Source organism: Pocillopora verrucosa, chromosome 11 (genome assembly GCF_036669915.1).
Source record: "Pocillopora verrucosa isolate sample1 chromosome 11, ASM3666991v2, whole genome shotgun sequence".
Taxonomy (NCBI): domain Eukaryota; kingdom Metazoa; phylum Cnidaria; class Anthozoa; order Scleractinia; family Pocilloporidae; genus Pocillopora; species Pocillopora verrucosa.
The window spans coordinates 13,124,512-13,144,677 of record NC_089322.1 but is presented as its reverse complement, the minus strand read 5'-3'; the positions used below and the strand labels follow the sequence as shown (position 1 = coordinate 13,144,677).

Sequence of the window (20,166 nt, the reverse complement as noted above, 5' to 3'; positions counted from 1 at the left end):
CTATCGATTCCTGGCTAGTTTTGTAATATTTCGAGATCGTTACGCAATGACGATTTCACAATAGACCTTAGGCAAGGGGAGGAGTTGTTTGGTATTTTTTATAACATATTTCGTTATAAAGACTTACACTTCCCTCATATCAACATATCTTTATCCATGTATGATAAAACTACGGCGAAAAAGCCATAATCTCTCGCAAAAATCGCTTTTTTGGACGTCGAAACAACCTTTCGCCGCACGTTCCTTTGTAGCGAGTTACAATGTTTGCCCCGTGGCGATCCCAGAACTCTTTGCAAGGATCAGTTTCTGGCAACTCATTCATTACCGCCGGTTTTTAGGCCACTTGTACAAATTCATTTCGAAGCCGAGATTCTTCTGTCAACCGAAGTGATTTGAGAGAGAGAGAAAAGAGAGGATACGATTAATACGTTATCTATCGGTTTGAAGTAGTGACCGACGTCTTTGCTTAAAAATACTGACCAGCCGGAAAAACGAGATGTGACATGTCAAGAACGAGTGCGAGTGTTTCATCGAGGTATCCAGACATCGAGAAACAGATGCTTCCATATATTATCTTAAAGTTCACATGACAACCAGGTGGACAAACAGACATGGTTTAATGCTATTCTTGTTTGAAGATTTGATGAATGTTGCCGAGAAGTTACAATTCATAGACCCAATGTTTCGACACTCCTGTCTAGTGCCTTTATCAGGGATGATCTAGACGCTAAAATAAGAGATCCTTTTATACGCTCACTAACTTAGTGGTGATAATTTTACACTTATTCCGCCTAACTGTATGGTTGGTTAGGGTTGTGTGCTCCGATAACAATGAATTTTCTTTTTGCAAAAGAAGACCGCTTTTTGATGCTCTTTCAAACATGTACCAAAATGACGTTTGGTCTGTCCGATGTACTCGTTATCACAGTCATTGCACGGAATAGAATAAATAGCGTCGGTTCGGTTTTTCTTTCGTGACAGGATCCATAGGTTTGGCAAAAATTTGTCCCAAATTCTGAATAGGTTTTTGAGAAAATTCAATGTTGTGGCCATTCAAAATTGTCTTGCTGGGTTCCGTAACATCTTGGATGTAGGGGATAACGGCGAAACCAGTCGCTGGTTCCCTCTCACATCAGGAGTGCTACTAGTTGTAACTGGTTTTGGGCAGTTACGGAGAAAAGTTTTGGTATAGCCATTCGCCTTTAGGACTTTAGAAACATGTTTCCTCTCCTCAGCCTTCGAATCGAGTGAAGATGGTTGACAGTCAGCCCTCGCAATATCACAACAAAGCTTTGTCTCTGTGTAATGACATAAGTACGTATGCAGTCTTAAACTCTGATCCTACCAGTAAATTTAAGTGAGAGCTAAAAAAAAATGTTGCTGATTTGAAAAAAGCTGGTAAGATTAGTGACTATACGAACAAAATGTTATACAGTAGTGACAGCTTATATCCACGCTTTTATGGTTTACCAAAAATTCCTAAACCGGGAATTCCATTGAGACCTATTGTCTCTTTTGTAAATTCTCCGACTTATGCAATTTCTGGTTATCCTGCGAGAATTTTGTCGCCTGTTTTGGTAATACTGATTACACTGAAAATCCCAATTAATCTTGTTGTTAAGGTTGCGAAGGAGAGGCTCAGAGAAGATGCTTCCCTAGAACAAAGAACTTCTTTGCATGTGGAGGATATTATTCATCTGCTGTCTTTTTGCCTCAAAACCACGCAATTTGCATACAACGGTACCTACTATCACAGGTTTTTCAAGTCACTTCACCGGTTAAATCCTTTTTCTGGGGACGATATGTATACGATGTTATTTCTGCGGTATCCGGAAATGAAGCGGAACGCCTCCTATCGATCTTTAATTCAGGTGAACAGTTTATTCAACTTACCCTTGAGCGTGAAAAGGATAGACATTTGCCCTTTCTTGATTTAAATGTGTACATAGGGGAACAGGGGAATTTAGAGACAAATATCCATCGTAAACCTACCCGCACCGAAAAATACCTCGCTTTCGATTCTCACCACCCTATTTGCCATAAAAAGTCTGTAAAACTTTACTCAGAAGAGGTGACTGTCTACTGTCGACTGTCTACTAACTGTCTACTGGGTATCCAAACGCATCCACGTGATGTGGTATACAGTTGTCGATTGGTGAAATCGAGTTATGAATTATTAACGAGTCTGAGAAATATTTTTTTTGAAAAATGGCAGCGAAGGTAGGGATGTACTCAGCGACTCACGAAAGCGTTACCGTGCCCATTGACAGAGGTTGGAAAGTACGGACCGCGCTAAGAGTCAATCAGATTGCAGGATTCGTTACCGTGCCCTCTGAGAAAAAAGTAAATATTAAGTTCGGTAAGGAAATAAAAGATTCATCTTGTATAGAGCTTGAGACAAAAGAAAAGGAGACAAGTGACATCTTTCTTTAATGACCGTTAACAGTTATCATTGTTTTGAAAAAAAAAAGAAAAACATGTTCTTCTGTCTGCAGATATTATTGATTCTATCTCTCATGGTGCACTAATACTATATCTCACGAAAGCATGATGTGAAGAGTGGGATTTGTACAAAAATGAAACAACATCTCAACATTGACTTCTCGGTTATGGTGTGGTAAAACAACTAAATATTTATGAAGCTGAGTGTCAAAATGTCTCGAAGGAAGAAAAAAACTGAAATAAATATAGTTTCCAATTCATTTTAAGGAATAATTTAGGGTATAGAGGGCTTTACGAGTTTATTACATTGTTGAATGAGGCTGACATTCATGAATCAGACAGTTATCGTTTGAATTAAGCTGAGAACTGATCAGGCTCCACCGGCTTCGATCCTGACTGGCTGTGTGGCTAGTGGCTGGTCTCTTTCCGATCTTAAAATGGTCGGCTTTGTTACACACCCGTTTTAGTGGGAACAAGGGATCTTCGATGCAAATAACTTGGTCCCGCTTTCAGACCAAAGGAACCAAAACATTCAAGTAAAATGCGCTTCACATGTGATGTTAATCTAGCACTGAGAAACAGGATAGCTTGATTCTCAAATAACTTGATGGGCATTGCCTTAGGAAAAACATCTCACAGTCTCTTATTGTAATCCTCTATTGATAAGATCCCTTCATCAGTTCATAAGCAGCCTAGTGAGGACTTCCTCGTGGAGGTGCGAATGGGGGGTGAAGGTTCGTGCTCGCGCGGCGAGAAGGATCGAGTGGACTATTCGGAACTAGGAAAGACTAGTGCATGGTAGATATTTCGTACTCGCCCGTTTTTGTGAGGATGAATTGAGAGATTTCGATGTTAAGGATTTGAAAACGCAGCTGAACAAAGTAGATAAATAATAGATTAAGATGGAGCTGTTTGCAGATGACCTAAGAGCCTTTCTGAGAAATGACTCTGAAAAGGTTTGTGGATAAGACCGGAGATTTTCGATCTGCCAGCGATTTTGTATCAATTATGAAAAAACGGAATTGTTTCTTAGGTAGGTCTGTCATAATATTTAACCATTTTAATGAACTTGCTAGAAAAATCAAGGTCAAGAGGCATTTAAAAAATTTGAATGTCTCCCATAAAAAACCACGGCAGAAGTAAAACTTCGCTGAAATCATTGATTCTAACAGTGGAAAGCTTAAGATGTGAAATAGAGGAATTTAGCCATTTTCATGTAAGATCCAAATTGTTGAAACTTTCATTGTCCCAACATTTATGTATGGCGCTGGGCTAATCAGTTTAGAGAAGCTGTGACTAAGGAAGGCAACAGCTCTTCAGGATCCTCCCCTTCCTTAATTTACAAGTACTGCGGACTTTCAACTGCTGATTGGCATTAAAAAAAATGAGAGTTTGCAAATATACGATGGTGCTGTTTGTATATCCCATTGTATCACTGAGGTCAAAAGGATTTTTGATGAAAGAAACTTGGATTTTCAGGATGTTACTGAAAGTTAAAAAAAAAAATTGGGATATACTTGTGTCACCCGTACAAAACCTGCTAGAATTACTACAGGTAATAATTTTACTTCATTGAGTTAGTTCCGTTAACTCAACTGATTCTTATTTAGTAACGTTACCTGTCCCAGTTCATTATTTAAGTCGTAGTCCATGACACTTCGATAGGAAACTGATTAGACTGTGTGAAGTAAAGTCGGAGACAAGAAGTATTCGAATTTTCATGAATCCTTCCAAGAATCTGTTGGGGTTTCTTTTTCTTGCAATCTTGGATTTGACAAGTGCAGAAGGTCAGTTTCTAGCTTCGTTTATATGAATGAAAAAAAATATTCATTCGCCATTCAAATTTTTGGTGTTGATGGTCCCTCTTAAATCAGTGGTAAGATATGTGAAGCATAAACGTTTTAGGAATTTTTTCCAAGAAATCTGATTTTCCTTTTTTGAGAAGTCATTTGTCACGTTTGCTTAGCTTTATCTTTTGAGTTCGAGTCCTTATTTCTCATAAATTTCCCACATTTGTCAATTTGTATAGTTCATCTATAGTGTTTATGTAAACAGAAAAAAGAGTAAAATGGAAAAAAAAAGTAAAGTAGGTCACTGAGTAAGAAAAGAAAGAAAAACAAAAGTTAGCGATGTTTTAATTTTCCCAGTGCAACCGATATCATTCCTAATAAGTTTTTTTTTTAGTCTCTTTATATCCTCTATCTGCCAAGAGAGGTTGCTGGAGAAACATTCTAATGCCTTAAATAACAATTCTTAAGTTATCATAGCAATCTTTATGGTGGTTCCTAGACCAATCAGTTTCGCCATGCATGTAGATTTTGATGAATTTTTCTTTTAGTGTTGGGTTTATTGCTTATATCAAAGTATACCAAGAGCAGTAATAGCTAGATTATTGTCTAGCTATGTCAGTGCTTAGCTTAGTTGTCAAAACAAAAAATACAAAAAATTAAAAACGCATTTATCATGCTACATATTTTTTAGAAAATAAAACGCAGTTTAAGTGCATGTGTCTTAATCCATAGAAATGATGTAATTTTTATTGAAGGTGAAATTGCACTACGTCAAATTTGTGGCCACGGAATAAACAAGCCCAAGTCGTGTAGAAATAAATTCACTTCAATTCCTCAACGGCGTACATGACGTAGGTTGAAAGTAAAATTAAAAACAATCACAAAAGTCACACAATATACGATAGAAAGAAATAGCAAACAACACGACGGAAAGAGGACTATAAAATGCTTACATTGTTACGGCCACAGAAATACCAAGATTAATACTGCTATTGCGAAACTGCTGGGGCCAAAAAAGAGTGCAAAGGACGACCGAAAACAGCGGTACGTTACTGAACTACGCCAAGCGCAAAAACGAGAAAACAGGCATATAACTTCCTATGTGATAAATTATGTGAAGTAACAACACGGCGGCAATTAGGTGGCAATAAAATGATGAAAAGGTGAAACAATAAGTATAAAAAAATGAAACAATAAGTATAAACGTTTGCTAGTTACAGGGTGAAAAGACTGAAATTCAAACACGCATAGAAAAAAAAACGCATAAAAAATGTTGCACTTAAAACTTACAGAACGGATGTAAAATTTATTGATGCTAGAATGCTTGCGAGCAACTACATCGAGAGGATTGCTAAATGTTTTAAAAGACTTCTCGCGGGTTTATTTCTTCGTTTTATCGGTCAACCACACAGTCCATAAGGTATCACCTATACCAAGAGAAACCAGACCTTATTGTCTGACTGTTTGGCCGGTAGCTGGTGACTGGTGGCTGGTGGCTGGTACCTTGACAGCAGGTATTTCCACTGTAATTCGATGCTTCGATATTCGGTGGATAGTTTATTGAGTCGACGAAGTTGATCGATTGAGTGAATGATCCTTGGCTAATATCAAAGAATTTTGTCCCACAATACTTTTAATTTAATCCAATGAAAAGTACTTGCAAAAATTTACTAGTTACCGAGACGCGGTTTGAAATTTCATAGCGCGACCCAACCGCAAGAAAATTATCTTACTAGTGCTAAAAAGGCAACTATGGATGCCTTCAGTTTGTAAACAGAGCTAGTAATATGGCCTCATAAGCAAAGCCATAGTGCTTTCTTGACTCACTGCCTTGGCTATCCTGAGAAATCATCATTTATGTCCGCCCTTCAGCAGTTCGAGTTTTCTGCACATTTAATAATAAGTTTGGAAACTTTTGGTTTTAACTCTTTGGAATATAAAGTAGGAAATATTTCATTACTTTCTAATAGAGGAGATTAAAATTAAATGTTTTGTAAGGAAAGGACTGAACGGTGTTTCTTACATTATTTGTATGCAAGAGACTACGAGGTTTTCAAGTCACGGTGTGTCTCGGTAGTCGAACTAGAGAGTGACTTTCCGTTCTGTATGAACTGTGTTGCATCTAAATTAAGATTCGAGGATTAAAGTGTTTAAAATAGTCCAGTGTCGGCTAAGAGATATTTTATTACAGTTTAAAGGGCATCGTTTCTTAAAAACAGTTGTGTTTATATTTTGTAGATGAAGGATGTGCGAAATTGACGTATGGGAATCAATCTTTTGATGGGACAGTAGAATACTCTCCAATGAATTGGTTTGAGACACCGGCAGTTGTTAAATTTGAAGCAGGTAATGAATTTATCAAATATATATATATACATATACACATACATACACACAATTAAGATATTTCCACCCCAGACGATAAATAATGCCTGTTCGCATGTGTACTAGACCAATCAGAATTAAAATTTAGCAAAAACAAGAAAATATCAACACATATTCTCTTAGCAAAAGACAATGCAACCCAGTCTGCTAACAAAATTCGTAAATTCGTTCGATACGTTGCCCTAACTACTTATTTTGAACTCTCTCATCAGCGTGTTCGGGCGAAGAAGCACTTGGGCTAGAGAGCGGTCTCATTACTGATCAACAGATTACCGCTTCATCCTCCTGGAATACTGCACACGGAAAACAGAACGCCCGACTAAACCGCCAAGCCGCCCGAGGTAAAACAAGTGCCTGGTCAGCGGGAAGCAATGATCTCAATCAGTGGCTTCAAATCGATTTTGGACGAAATGTGAAAATTACGAAGCTTGCGACTCAGGGACGTAATGACTACGGCGACCAATGGGTGAAAAGTTATACTCTCGCTTACAGCGCGGATGGCAGCAACGTTTTTCAGACCTATCAAGAGAATGAATTGGATAAGGTGCAGTGGTGTCCTTAATGTTGCAGCTTATGTAGCGAGGGCTGTGAGGAGCTTTGGAATTTTTATGCAATTTTTATTTAGTTTTAATAATGGGGGTCACATTTCATAAGGCATATCGCCATTTCGTGTCCGCTTATCTCCATTTTAAGTTTGTGTCTGTATGAGTAACAAATCCGGCTTCTCATTGATTCTCAACCATATGTAAATCTAGCTGACGTTTTTCATTCGAATCGTCAACTTTTTGAAATTCAGTGAGGTGGTTAACCAAACTTTATCAACTTTTAAATAAAGCCAAACTTACTGTTTGACTTTCCCGAAGACAAAGTGCAACAGTTTGTTTAGCAATTCTAAATGGCGGTCTTTCCCTGTGCTTCTAGTCGTTCATCAGTAAGTCAGCCAATCTCACTCTCCTCCCTAAAAACAGCTGTGAATGGTTTTGATTGCTGAAATTTGAGGTCCTATGGCGCTGGAATCGCCGTGAAACATCATCAACGGTGCATGCATCGATCTTCCTTGAAATTCGCTAAATTTGCCAGCGATTGTCTTTGCGGATGTAATCTGAATTCCTTGTGAAGTCACATGAATTGTTAATTTCGTTTTTCAGGTTTTTACTGGTAATGCAGATCGGAACACCGTGGTTACCCATGTCTTGTTGCAACCCATCACAGCTCGATATGTCCAAATAAAACCAAAATCATGGAATGACCATATTGCTATGAGGGCCGAGTTTTACGGCTGTATTCTCTCAGGTAAGAGACCGGTCATTATTTAAGGGGAGGGGGGAGGGGATAGGGGAGGGGAGGGGGAGGGGAGAGGGGGAGGGGAGAGAGGAGGGGGAGGGGGAGGGAGAGGGGGGAGGGAGAGGGGGAGGGGAGAGGAAGAGGGGAGAGGGGGGAGGGAGAGGGGGGTTGCAAGCAGGTGGCTGTGTCATAATTAAATTTACCTGATTTTCCCTCCCCCCTCCCCAAGGCTCTATAATATCGTTATGATCATCTCTCGTTGGCAGTCGATTTTCTGTAATCCCCCCTTCATTAGGTTGGCGACGAATCCCCCTACCCCCTTAAAACCACGTGATCCCCCAAATTACTCCGCACCCCTCCTCCCCAAGGTGATTACTGATCCTTAGTAGAGATAAGATAATTACGAGGCATTACTCCATGGTACATGGTTATCATCAACAATCTTAGACAGTACCTATAACAATTTACGCATTTTTTTTATACCTTGAAACAAATCACAGACCGTTATCAAGTACTTGGTCGGAATGTCCACATGGATTATGTTCAAAAACATCTTCGTATAAAAAGAGAGGTAACCTTTGGACAGAACCAGGAGCGAGCCAATGGAATTGAGCTTGAAATTCTATCTGATACTGTATATGTTAAGGTAGGTATTTTTACAGTTAACTTTGGATAAGGGAAATTTGTTTTTTGTACCCATTCGTTTGTTCCCAAGAATCTTTTGCATTCATTCGATTCGTACTAAATTCAGACGATTCGTTCTCAGTTTGTTTCAATTCGTACCCGTCCAATATTCAGTGACGATCAAAAGCTAGGAGATCTCAAGAACAGATGTTGACTGTTGCGCACGACACGTTAGTAAAGAGACAAGCGGGTAAAACACAAACAAAGTTCTCTTGCGCATACTTGTAATCTTCTTAACGATAACCACTGAATCATAATTATTGCCTTGCGCGATGTAAGGGTGTCACATAAAAACTGGACACCCCGCAAATAAAACTTCTTCACCGCAGATTATATTGCTACTGATTGCGGTATTTGACATCAGAAATTCACCACACTTTCAAGTAAAGTGGGTTCAGAAACATACTTAACATAGAAAACGAACATAAATTAATATGGTTACGAAACGACAAAACTGACTGGGTGCCATTGGTCCTAGTAGGATACAAAATGTCCGTGGGTAGGAAAAAAGTGGTAACCGTTTCAATCAGTAAAACTGAACCCCTATGTTTCCGAGACCTCCACGAATAACAGTTGGATGAAGAACATATTGTAGCAATCGAGGCCATTTAATTGACCGTTGAGATCACTTTTAATTAGTCTTGGTTTCTGACACTCGATCGAAAAAGCGTTTCATTCCAGAATGTCCAATAGAACTCAAATAAAAATTAGAAATAGTATTTTTACAAATTAAACTACATTGACGTGCCTCAGGGCGGTTTCGATTGCATGTAAGGAATCACTCTGCTTATTTCCCATAGGGTCACGTGGATCTGCGCGGTATGAAAAGATTGACAATATTCAGCCGAGAGGTGATCTTTACGAAAGACAGTCGATTGGACCTCAGAGCTCCCGACTTAAAGCAAAATTTAAATATTCTGTCTCCTGGTTCCGATGGAGATGATGGGAAGCATGGAGTTCATGGTCCAACAGGTGAGTTAAGGACTGCCGGAAATTTAAGGCCATGGTCTTCTGTCCTTTTTTTGTATGTTGCTTGTGTGGGTCAGGACCAAATGTCATTTGTGTGGGGGTCGAGAGGTACCAAATCCCCGAGGTTTACTCCCTCGAAATAGGCTGATAGAGATGTGCTACTGGATGGGATCGCATTTTCAAGACTGGGTTGACTGTTATGGGGTTACTTTTTCAACAAAGTCATTAGAATGGGGTCGCAAATTGTCGCGATTTTGGATTATGCAACGCAATATTTTCACTATATCTCTTTTTTTTTTTTAATTCGACTTTGACAGTCACAGTCTACGCCGAAATTATTGCTGGCTATGTAAATATTGTAACAAATGGCGGAAATGGAAAACCAGGGCAAAATGGCGCGAATGGAAGAAAGGCAGCCGACAGCATGCACAAGGTACATTATTCAATAATTGACGTGCGTAATATAGGAAAACTAAGGGAAAAGTCATTATTTATCGCCTGCAGGGAATGGGGGGGGAGGGGAGGGTGGATGATTTCGGGAACGAAGAGGGGTAATAAGGTGGGCTATAGAAAATCTACTGCAAATTAACTGCCAATCGGAGTGGGGGGGAGGGGGGAGGAGGGATAAGAATAGAAAGAATCAGGTGAATGTTATCGAGACACAATCGAACCCTTACAGCCCCCCCCCTCCCCCACCCAGGTGATGAATAACGACAGTTCCACTGTTTATGATGATATGTCAGACTACAAAGCTTTCATTACAAAAAAGGAAATGTTGTAAACTGAAACAAATTGTTAAATTTGAAGATCACTATTGATAATTTAACGGATTTTTACTCTAACAGTAGAGGTTTTGTGTCAATAAACAATAATTACTATTTCTAACTCTACTATTCAAACAGCAACCGGACAGGACAAACTCTAACTGCAAAGCAGGCATAACAAGGAATGGCTGCACTAGACACTTTGCAGGGATACGAGGTATATCAGGTGGAAATGGAGCAAATGGCGGAGATGGTGGGAGATCAGGTAAAACTGAAACTTGATAGAGTAAATTAATTTTTTTTCTCTTGAGATTAACCGAACTGTCCAAAATTGTCAATAACGCTACTAGCGTTATTGACAATTTTTGGGCAGTTAAGAATAGTTCCTTTTCCGACGCCGCAACCACGCGCGGTTGGGAGAAGGTTCTCAAGAAAATGTGGTGCTGCGTCAATTTAAGGATTAACAAGATAATTTGGTGTTATCAACTGAGTTGATGATGGAAATTGTCCACCGTAAAGAATTTCTAAAGCTGACGTTTCGAAAGTTCGTCCTTTTTCAGAGGGAATTATGAACAGCTAACGCTTGAAACTTTAATTTAGAAATTCTTTACGGTGGCCAATTTCCATTTTCAACTCAGTCGATACAAAGAGAATAATACATGACGCGCGTGGAGATAAAGTTTCTCTTCGAGTATTCAACTCGATAGCTCACGAGTGAGCGCAGTTTATATGATAAAACCAAATTATCCGCATAAAAAAATTGGTTCAGCGTACGTTTGATGAGATGTGGTGAACATACCGAAGGTTTGGAGAGAACGAAAGATGCGTAACAGTTGGCTGCTCTTCGAGCAATTGATTCCAGCCTCTTAGGCACTCTCCAATCTTCTCAAGTGCTTCATATCTAGATTGAAAAACAGCTGATGCATGAACTAATTGTTTCATTGTATTTTCCATGCAGTAGCGAAATATGTCTGATATGGTAATTCCCCTGCCATGCACACGCACGTTTTTTACTGTACCCCGCGCACAATGGAAACCTGTGGCACTCGCGCTAGCGCTGTTGACTTTGATTACTTGTACACCAACTGACTGTGTTGTAAACAGTAGTAATCATCATTTAAATGCACTGCATTTACTTATGTCCCTCACCTATGTATTTATTTATTTATTAAACTTAACAACAGGAAATGGCGGTGATGCAGGCCGTCAAACTCTTCATGTTCTGAAAGTGAGAGGGAAAATCGAATTAACATCTTGTCGCGGGACTGGAGGGCAGGCGGCATTAAACGGATTAGGAGGAGCCGGTGAGGACTCACAAATTCTTCATTAATAAAATTTTGCACAAGGGTACAATTATCTGCCAATTTTTTTTTCTTTTTCTCCTATCACTATGATAGAATAAATATCATTGGTCGGACGAAACACCACAAATGAACGTATATTCAGATTCTCTGGAAGGCAGTGAAACACTTTGCTACCAATACTTCATCGGATCAGCAAGAAGCTCGGCTCACGATATGAATTATTTAAGAAAGGTCAAAAACACTACGACGACGCGAAAACTGACTTAAGCAAAAACGAAAACCACGAACAAAGGCAATTACGTAATAGTTTGTAATCCTGGCACCGACAAGTTGTTATTGTAACTGTCGCACAACGTATGCGACTTGGTGTCACTCTTTGTCGATAGCTCCAAATAAAACGGGCACTATACTTTACTATGGCGCTATACTTAGCTTTTTCAACAATCATGTTTTAACCAGCGGAATGCAATCAAGAGAAGGTATGATCCTCGAAAATTAGCTGCAATCAGTCAGAAAGAAGGTTGAGAAATTCAGGCTTAGACTGGACTGGAATCTGCGCATCCCAAGTGCATGTTGGGAGCGGGGCAAAGTTTAGAGGATTCTTTATTCCCGCAAAGGAATCTGATGAGGCTGGATTGAAAGTGGACTAATGACCAGCTGATAAATGGGCAGATCAACCTGCAGAAGCATCAACTGAGCAAGAATAGTTTGATCAATTGAAAGAAATTGTTGTTTTCAGGTGGTCTAGGAGGACGTGGTGGCCGCGGGATAAACTGTAAGAAGAGGAGCTCATGTCCGCGTTTTAGTCTGCGCTGTCGTCATCGGTGTGAATCATCCGGACTAACTGGCGAGGCCACTCGCGGAGCAACTGGAAGAAGCGGAAGCAACGGACAAGGTTTTTCATTTGTTTATTCGTTATTTATTCTTTAATTTAATTTTAGGCGGTCTTACGCTTCCTACACGTGAGAAAAGAGTGGAACGCTGTTTCAAGTTTAAGTGTTCCCCTTCTTCCTATCTAAACTTGCGGTGTTGGCTCGAGAAAGAAAACTGAAATGAAATGTTTTCAGGTCTTGTGTTCAACAATACTGCAATGGGGAGGGAATGGGAAGAAAGGTTCCTTCCAAACATTGTAATTTGTGGGGCAATGCTAGAACACTAACTATTAGCCGTTCTCTCTAAAGTTTACGCTTTAAATGCATATTTAACAACTTTCAATTTTGTTACGATTTTACTTTTAAGGACTCGTAGCAAAAGGCTCCAATGGTCAGGTGGAAAGTTCTTATCTTCAGAAATTTAGTTTGGGTCCCAAGCAATTGAAAAAGTATCCTCTGCAGCTGATAAAGATGATGACAAGATATGGTCAAGACCTTCTCTGGGCTAACAATATCAAAAAAAGCGACGCTGTTTTCAAGTTTGTTGTAAAATTGTCAAGTGGCAAACCTGGAGCGTCCGAATTGACAAAAGGTTCGGCATTTTCGAATATATTTTCGTTTAATGTAAGTTACAACAAATTCAGGGTCAGCGGTTTATCCGCCAATTAGGTTTCAGTCCCCTCGCACCATATGTATATATTTAAATTTTCGCGCGAAAAGAACAGTATGTTATTCAGTTTGTCGTCCTTTCATCGTTTCTTTATGGCACCCGTGTACTCCCTTTATCCAAACCGTCAGGTACACTTTGCGTTGTTTTTTGCCGTTTTATGTTTCGCTTTGTAATCGTAGTTATTGTTGTCGGTAGTTGGTTGTAGTGTAATTTAGTTAATCGTATTTCAGAAACCACTGGTTACGATTCAGTTGTATGGTTTGAGTAACTGTCCGGAAATTTACTGATGCATTCGCTACAATGTATTTCATGAAAAGAAACTACATAAAAGAAATTTGCTGATAACTCTATTTTTGAAAGACATGATCTCATCCCGGCAATAAATACGTAGATTCCATGTTGCCATACGTTTGTACAGTAATATAGTACGGAAGACCTTAAAATGTGGTAGGAACAAAAAAGTAGGACTGGAGGCACAGCCTTAAAAAGGTAAATAGTTATCAGAAATAAAATGTAAATCCCCATTGGGAGTTTGAAGCGGTACACAAGCAGATATCAACTCCCTTGCTAATCATTTGCTTGGATTATTTCTTAGTGGCAAAGAGAAGACTGGCTTTTATGAACAAAGTAGGATATGACAGATTTGGGAATAACGAGCTGTTCGCACCTATGATGAAATGGGAGGTCTTCAAGAAACAAGTCGAAGTCATCAAAGATCGTGCAGAAACGTTTGAGGACGCTTACAATGCTATCAAAGAATCGATTAAACGGCGTGATGACGTTAAGACAATACTGAAAGCACTACCACAGGCTGCCAGACTTCAAGTTGTAAAGCAAAAGAACAGACTGGAAGAGGCCAGACGGGTAGCAGTGAGCGAAAAGGGAGCATATGTGTTGGTAAGTGTCGAAACCTCCATGTCGAATATGTACCGATTTCTTAGCGAGAGGGCACCAACCTGTGAAACTGAGATCTCTAACTAGTCTTCCCTTTTACATTTTTCTAAGATGAATAATGCTATACCGGCAATCTTCACTAGAAACACTCTGAATCAAAACACTTTCGTAAGCGAATTTTGTCAACGTGGGCATTGCATACGGCGTCCTGTCCTTCTCTAAAACATTTATTTCAAAGGGAAACAACTAATGAACAAGTCTTCTGCTCTGACCAGATGCCACGACTCTATACGTGGGAGTATAGCTTATAAACAAAGTGGAGCTTAGTCCCATAGCCTTTTCTAACAGTGTTAGAAAATCAAAGGCCTTACGGAAAACGCACTGGTCGGGCGACGAGGTCTGGGTTCAAGACAAAGCTGGTCAATATTGGTGAAGACATTTTATTTTTAAAGTACTTCTCTCCACCAAAGAGTACCAGTGAAGTGTTAGAGAAGTCGGGCGGATTGATGAAGGATAACCTGCGATGACGTAGCATCCAATCCATTGGGCGTGGCATTACTCCTTGTCGCTTCGTGCTAAGGGGTTCCGGATATACTCCAGCTAAAGATAAGCCAAACGGCGAAATTTCAGATTGAACCTCCTTGGTTTACTTCAATCTTTAACATATTAATGAATAAAGGGGTTAAGTTTCAAAAGAAACTGGGGCGCTGCGTCGGTGGGAGAGTATAACAGGGTAATTAAGAGTAAATAAGGTAAATTGGTCATCGTAAAGAGTTTTAAAGATAAACAGTTTAACTCAATTCACTCTCGTCATAAAATTATACCAGTTTATCTTAACTTTGTGAAATGTTATAAATCGCAGTATTGTAAAGGCTGCTTTCGCGATACTGACAAGAGTGAACGCGAAATAAACTCATTTGTCGGTTGGAACTGAAGATAATGAATACGCAAATAAAAATACGCAAATACGCGGGGGAACCAAGCCGTGTACTTATAACTTCTTTTCAGCAACATTTTCTCTGAAGAATAACTTAAATAACGATAGGCGACTGAAAATAATAACTCATTTGTCTTATTTTATTCTACGTATCCCTAACATTACAATTTTATGTCTCCTCTTTGTTGCACCAGGCTATTGGTGAGCTGGAGGCCAGCATGAAGAGCAATCTACTGGAAGCAAAAGCGATGCTTCCAGACGTGTACGAAAAAGCAAAGTTTAACAGCGACGACTTATTTGCCATTCTTGAAGGAGTAACAGGATTCTTTAGTGGTGCAATGGGAAAAGATCCTTTCGCCGCCCTTGGATCAGCCCTAGGAGTGATCGGACATTTTGCTGGCAAATGTGACCTTGGTAAACTTCAGAATAATTTGGATAAAGTAGAAAAATGGTTGAAATTTGGACAGGACTATGCTGCCCTGAAAGACTCAAGTGAATTGGATTTTGACCAAATGGATGTGGCTGCTGTACCTGAAGTAATGCAGGTAAACATAGAGATGCTGCATCTTCGATATCTATGTTTGTGTTTCTTAACAGCTTGTTGTTTTGTTGTTTGTTTGTTTATCTACTGATTTATTTTTACTCTTTTGTTTGTTTTGTTTTCTGTGTGTCTCTCTGACTCTCTGTCTCTGTGTTTGTCTGTACGCCTCTTTCTTCGACCCTAACTTTATTGCTGTTTCCCAAGTTATATCCAGCTCATGACGATTTCTTTATCTTCTTATAAAAAGGCTAATCTGGAAATGAACAAAGAGGGACTTGCAGCGGACCTTGTTTGCCTGCTGGATGAGAGTTCAAAACCCCGAAACTCGGCAAAGTTTCAAGAACAGATAGAACGATTTTTTATCGCCGGTGCAGCAAGAATCGATCTCATAGCAAAGGTCATGGACTTGGATAACGAAATCGGTGGACATAACTTCGACATTCCTAACTTAGAAGAGACAGCAAATGAAATTGAAAGCCTTGGTGACTCTGGTGGTAAGGATCTTTGTGATTATACATCGCATCAATGCTACCTCTTTTTATAACAATGATATTTGCGCTTACGATCGCACGCACGGTCGTGCACATGCAGGATGACGTGTGGCTATACATTCTCGCCGAAATTTTCCATCAAGTTTAGCTTGAAGGCCACGTCGCTTCACGCTTTCCCCTGTTGATGATCCTCTCTCCGTAAATAAGCAGGAAAACGAATATTAAGCGTGACAGGTTCGTTTTCCAAATTCATCTAACTTACAACCGCTGTTTTTCATAATTTCTGTTTAATTAGCATGATGGTGTATTTGTATTTTAGTAAGCAAAGGTCTAATAATAATATATTTCCTTTTCAGATTCTCCCATCGCTGAAAGCACGCAGCAGATGTTTCTGGATGATTTACTTACGTCTTATCAGCAGATAGAGACAGGATTTGCACGACAACTGTACCAGTTGTATAAAGGTTTCGAGTTTCGCTCTCTATGGATTGTTCAGGAAAAATTAGCAGAATTCGAACGGCAAGCGGTGTTAGCCGCTCAGGGAACAGGAAATCTCCAAGGGGTTTTAGAGCTTACAAAAGCACTTCAAGGAATCGATGATATCGAAAATAAGGGACAGCGATGCTTCACAAGATTTCGCCACACAATCACCACGCACAAATGGACATTTGACAGTAACAGTACTAAAGACAACGTGGTATGTGGTGTATTTCTTTTGTCTTTGTTACAGTGAGCTATTAAATAAAACAGATGTTGTTTTTTTGCAGTTGTTAATGTTGCTGTTGATGTCTTTTGAACTGTTTCCCTGTTTTCCATTTTGTTTTTTGCTATTTTTCGTTCGGTCGTTCATTCAGTAATTGGCTGTTTAGCCCCCTTGGATTGAGTGAAAACCTCGTTAAACGCTCATTTCATTTTCTTCATTTGCCTTTTCAATTTTTCATTTTGTCTTTCTGAGCAAACTTTGGCAGTTCCCCGTGTGGCTTGTTACCTTGTTACGATTGTGACTGTTGGAAAATGAATATGCTAGTTCATTTCTATTAAAGCAACCTCTGCATTAGATTTCATCTTTATTATTATAAAATTGTTGACTTAAAGTTTCTTCTTCGTTTCCTGCAGATGTTCGACGAACTTCATGAGGGCACTACGAGGTTTTCATTGAAAATTTCAGATAGCTGCGATCGCTGTTATAACGTGCGCCTTTTGAAGGTAATAACTCGGTTCAGATAAATTATGCTAACACATCTTTGGCCATAATGTTATAATAAGGGCATGGAGCATAAAGCCGGCATAATGAGTAAGATTCTCGAGCACATGAAACGCCTTAAATTGCACTTCCAGTACTAACTTCTAGTACCCTTTTTTTTAGTTTCTATTACTTTTCTGTAATTTTTACGGCTAGGTTACTTCATTGAAAGCCTGGTTAGAACCTCACGTACTCGATATTCCAAGGTTCTAAGGCTTTACTAACGCCACGAGATTATATACAGTTTATGATCTCTTCAGTAACTCACTGACTCTCAAACGCTCTTAAATTTAGTAACTACATGGACCAAAATGAAAACACATAAGCATAATTTTTGGCATAATGCTCTGTTTTCAGGGATGACTCTCAAAAGCTTAATGTTCGAATTGTCGACCATAAGAGCAAGCTGTTCTTATGGTATTGCAGAGTTGTTATTCTTGTAACAACTCTGTTATACTCCATTCACGCCAGAAAAATATAGTTAGTTGAGCCGTGTTTAACCTTGCTTATAACTGAATGAAAATCAGAGACAGAAACCTGAAAAACCGGATTTTCCCTGGGGTTTATTTAGTCAGTAACATGCACTTTCAATGCACTTAATTTGAAGTCGGCAAACATTGGTTTAAGTAGCTCCTACGGAAAAAATAATGTCAAACAGTGATTTAACAAAACAACTTTAAAACATGTTCAAGCTTTAGTACGAATGGGGAATTTGACTGTCAATAGAGATAATTTTTCTAACTGTCCATAAGAATTAAGTTCTATTCGCCCTAATCTGTATAATTTTTTGTTTTGTTTTGTTCGCCGTTTTCGCCTTTTCTTTTTCAGATGTACGTTGAGCTAGAAGGTGAAGAATCTCAAAGTGGTGATTACCCACCGAGGGTTTATCTTAAATTAAGACATCTCAGTGGCTCTTACTTTAGAGATGGAAACGGGAATGTCAGGGAATTCCGGCAGCCTTTAGGATCATGGCGGACGTTAGAATTCGACCGATTTGCAATCACTAATTCCGAAGGATGCAACAAAGAAAAAGCAAAAGGAAACAGTAAGTGATGATTTAAAAGGCTAACCCTAAATAGTATTTCGGGGAAGCCCTTCTTCCAGGCGTCACGCAACGCTATCATCAAAGCGTGACATCCTGCAGAACGGAGATTAGACTCTGACCAAACCAATTCGTTCTTCAACGCATACTTTTCCATGCGTTTTTTCTTCCTATCATCAACTAACACCCGGAAACGCTGATGAAAACGGAGCGTGGAGCGTTTTGAAAAAACGCCTCTTTCATAACCTAGATAAGTCTGTACATAATGGACACCCAGTTTCAAATCATTTGTAAAACATTTCATCTCGCAAATTTTCAGAGGATTCTCTCTTCTGTATGGGCAAGGACGATAACCGCTTTCAACCGATGTGCTGCCATTATCTCAGCGGTTCACCGTGTGATGACATACTTCTCGGAGCAGAAGAATGCCGGAGTCCATTTGGAACCTACGAAATGACCATACCGATTGACAACAAAACTTCCTGTATAGCCAGTGGCTCGCACATAACAGACGCAAACTGCAAGGAATTTGATGTAAGCTTAAGTTATTAGATTTTACTAAGAAGTTTTTGGGCATCTGAAATAAAGACAATCCCCAAGTGCTCTCGGCTAGCAATTTTCCACACGCGTTAATTCACCATTGCAGAGAAAAACTAATATTTTAACGTCAAAGTTCGCGTTTTACTTGTACTTTTTAGCAGTTAAGAAAGGTTCTTCCTTCATATGCATTTTGCCTATTTTTATTCCTATCTTTATTCCTCCCCAGATTTTTTCCGATCCGTTTTTTTAAAGCAATTACATCTGACTAAAATCAAGAGGATATTTTATCTGATGCCTAGGGAGGAAATTGAAGCAAACAATGGCGTCGTAAAACTTGATAGATGCCATGCAATTAGGAAAATAATCCTTTTCTTTTTAGCTTTATTCTTTATCCTCCATTTTCAAACAAATAATTGTTAATCATTGCCGGAATGAGACTGGAGTAATGGCTACTTGTTATAGCCACAAGGGTCATAAATTAAAGCCGTGTACCAAATCATGTTAGCATCGAATGTAATCGCGCATGTAGTTAAAACGTTAAAAGGATTAAGTAAATGGAAAGATAACTGATGGCTACAATACGTGAGAGTTCCGATTAATCTAATTGTTTCCTCTTTTGTAAATCAGCGTTCAGTGTTCACAAAAATGAACGTGTGGATTCAGTATCTGTACTGGACTGGTGAGTACCCAACAGGTCCAGACGACCCAAGATGCAGCAAGTTTAAGGACCCAGACTCCGAGGCTGAGCATGTTCCCATAACTATTAACCATGAAGCATCGGGTGATATCGAATCATAAAGAAAATTTTGAAGAAAAAAAGACACAATAAACGCAGTGGAAGACTGCAATCACTATGATTTAAGGAAAATTGTAAACAGCACTCACTCGTTTAAGGCAAGGGGACAAGAAAAAGAATAAAATAATTGCGAAACAATTCCTTTGTTTGAAACTTATTGCACATATGCAGGGAAAAAAAATATCGTTTATTTTCTTAAAGTACCTGTTTGGAATTATTCTTGCTCATTTCCTCCACACTCTGGTGTAAGCTGGCAATTGAAGAGTTCAAACTTGATTTCAGTGACGACACATTCTCTTTGAACTAGAGATTAGAGAAATATTGACAAATCATCAGTAATTTTTACTATTTCATCCATGTATATGATATCGCAATCCAGAGAATTGTACATACCTGTAAGTTAACAACACCTGTATTGGATTTTGAAACAATCACGAACTCCTCGGTGAAACTTTCCCAAGCAAAACGAATTAAAAAGTGAATCGATGGTTGCCTCATAGGAAACCTACCTCACTCCT

General features: G+C 39.2%; 1 protein-coding gene across 1 annotated transcript in view; it reads left to right on the top strand.

Moving 5' to 3' along the window:
• LOC131791743 (uncharacterized) overlaps window positions 1-19,650 on the top strand; it is a 21,803-nt gene extending 2,153 nt beyond the window's left edge. Inside the window, exons 2-19 of the mRNA XM_066174025.1 lie at window positions 6,471-6,578; window positions 6,830-7,161; window positions 7,766-7,910; window positions 8,402-8,547; window positions 9,386-9,557; window positions 9,872-9,987; window positions 10,457-10,583; window positions 11,503-11,622; window positions 12,362-12,517; window positions 12,862-13,086; window positions 13,760-14,061; window positions 15,190-15,540; window positions 15,784-16,042; window positions 16,384-16,724; window positions 17,144-17,233; window positions 18,099-18,315; window positions 18,632-18,846; window positions 19,480-19,650. Coding sequence (XP_066030122.1) covers window positions 6,471-6,578; window positions 6,830-7,161; window positions 7,766-7,910; window positions 8,402-8,547; window positions 9,386-9,557; window positions 9,872-9,987; window positions 10,457-10,583; window positions 11,503-11,622; window positions 12,362-12,517; window positions 12,862-13,086; window positions 13,760-14,061; window positions 15,190-15,540; window positions 15,784-16,042; window positions 16,384-16,724; window positions 17,144-17,233; window positions 18,099-18,315; window positions 18,632-18,846; window positions 19,480-19,650 — 3,593 coding nt within the window. The remainder of the gene's footprint in view (window positions 1-6,470; window positions 6,579-6,829; window positions 7,162-7,765; window positions 7,911-8,401; window positions 8,548-9,385; window positions 9,558-9,871; window positions 9,988-10,456; window positions 10,584-11,502; window positions 11,623-12,361; window positions 12,518-12,861; window positions 13,087-13,759; window positions 14,062-15,189; window positions 15,541-15,783; window positions 16,043-16,383; window positions 16,725-17,143; window positions 17,234-18,098; window positions 18,316-18,631; window positions 18,847-19,479) is intronic.
• The last annotated feature ends 516 nt before the right edge of the window (window positions 19,651-20,166 follow it).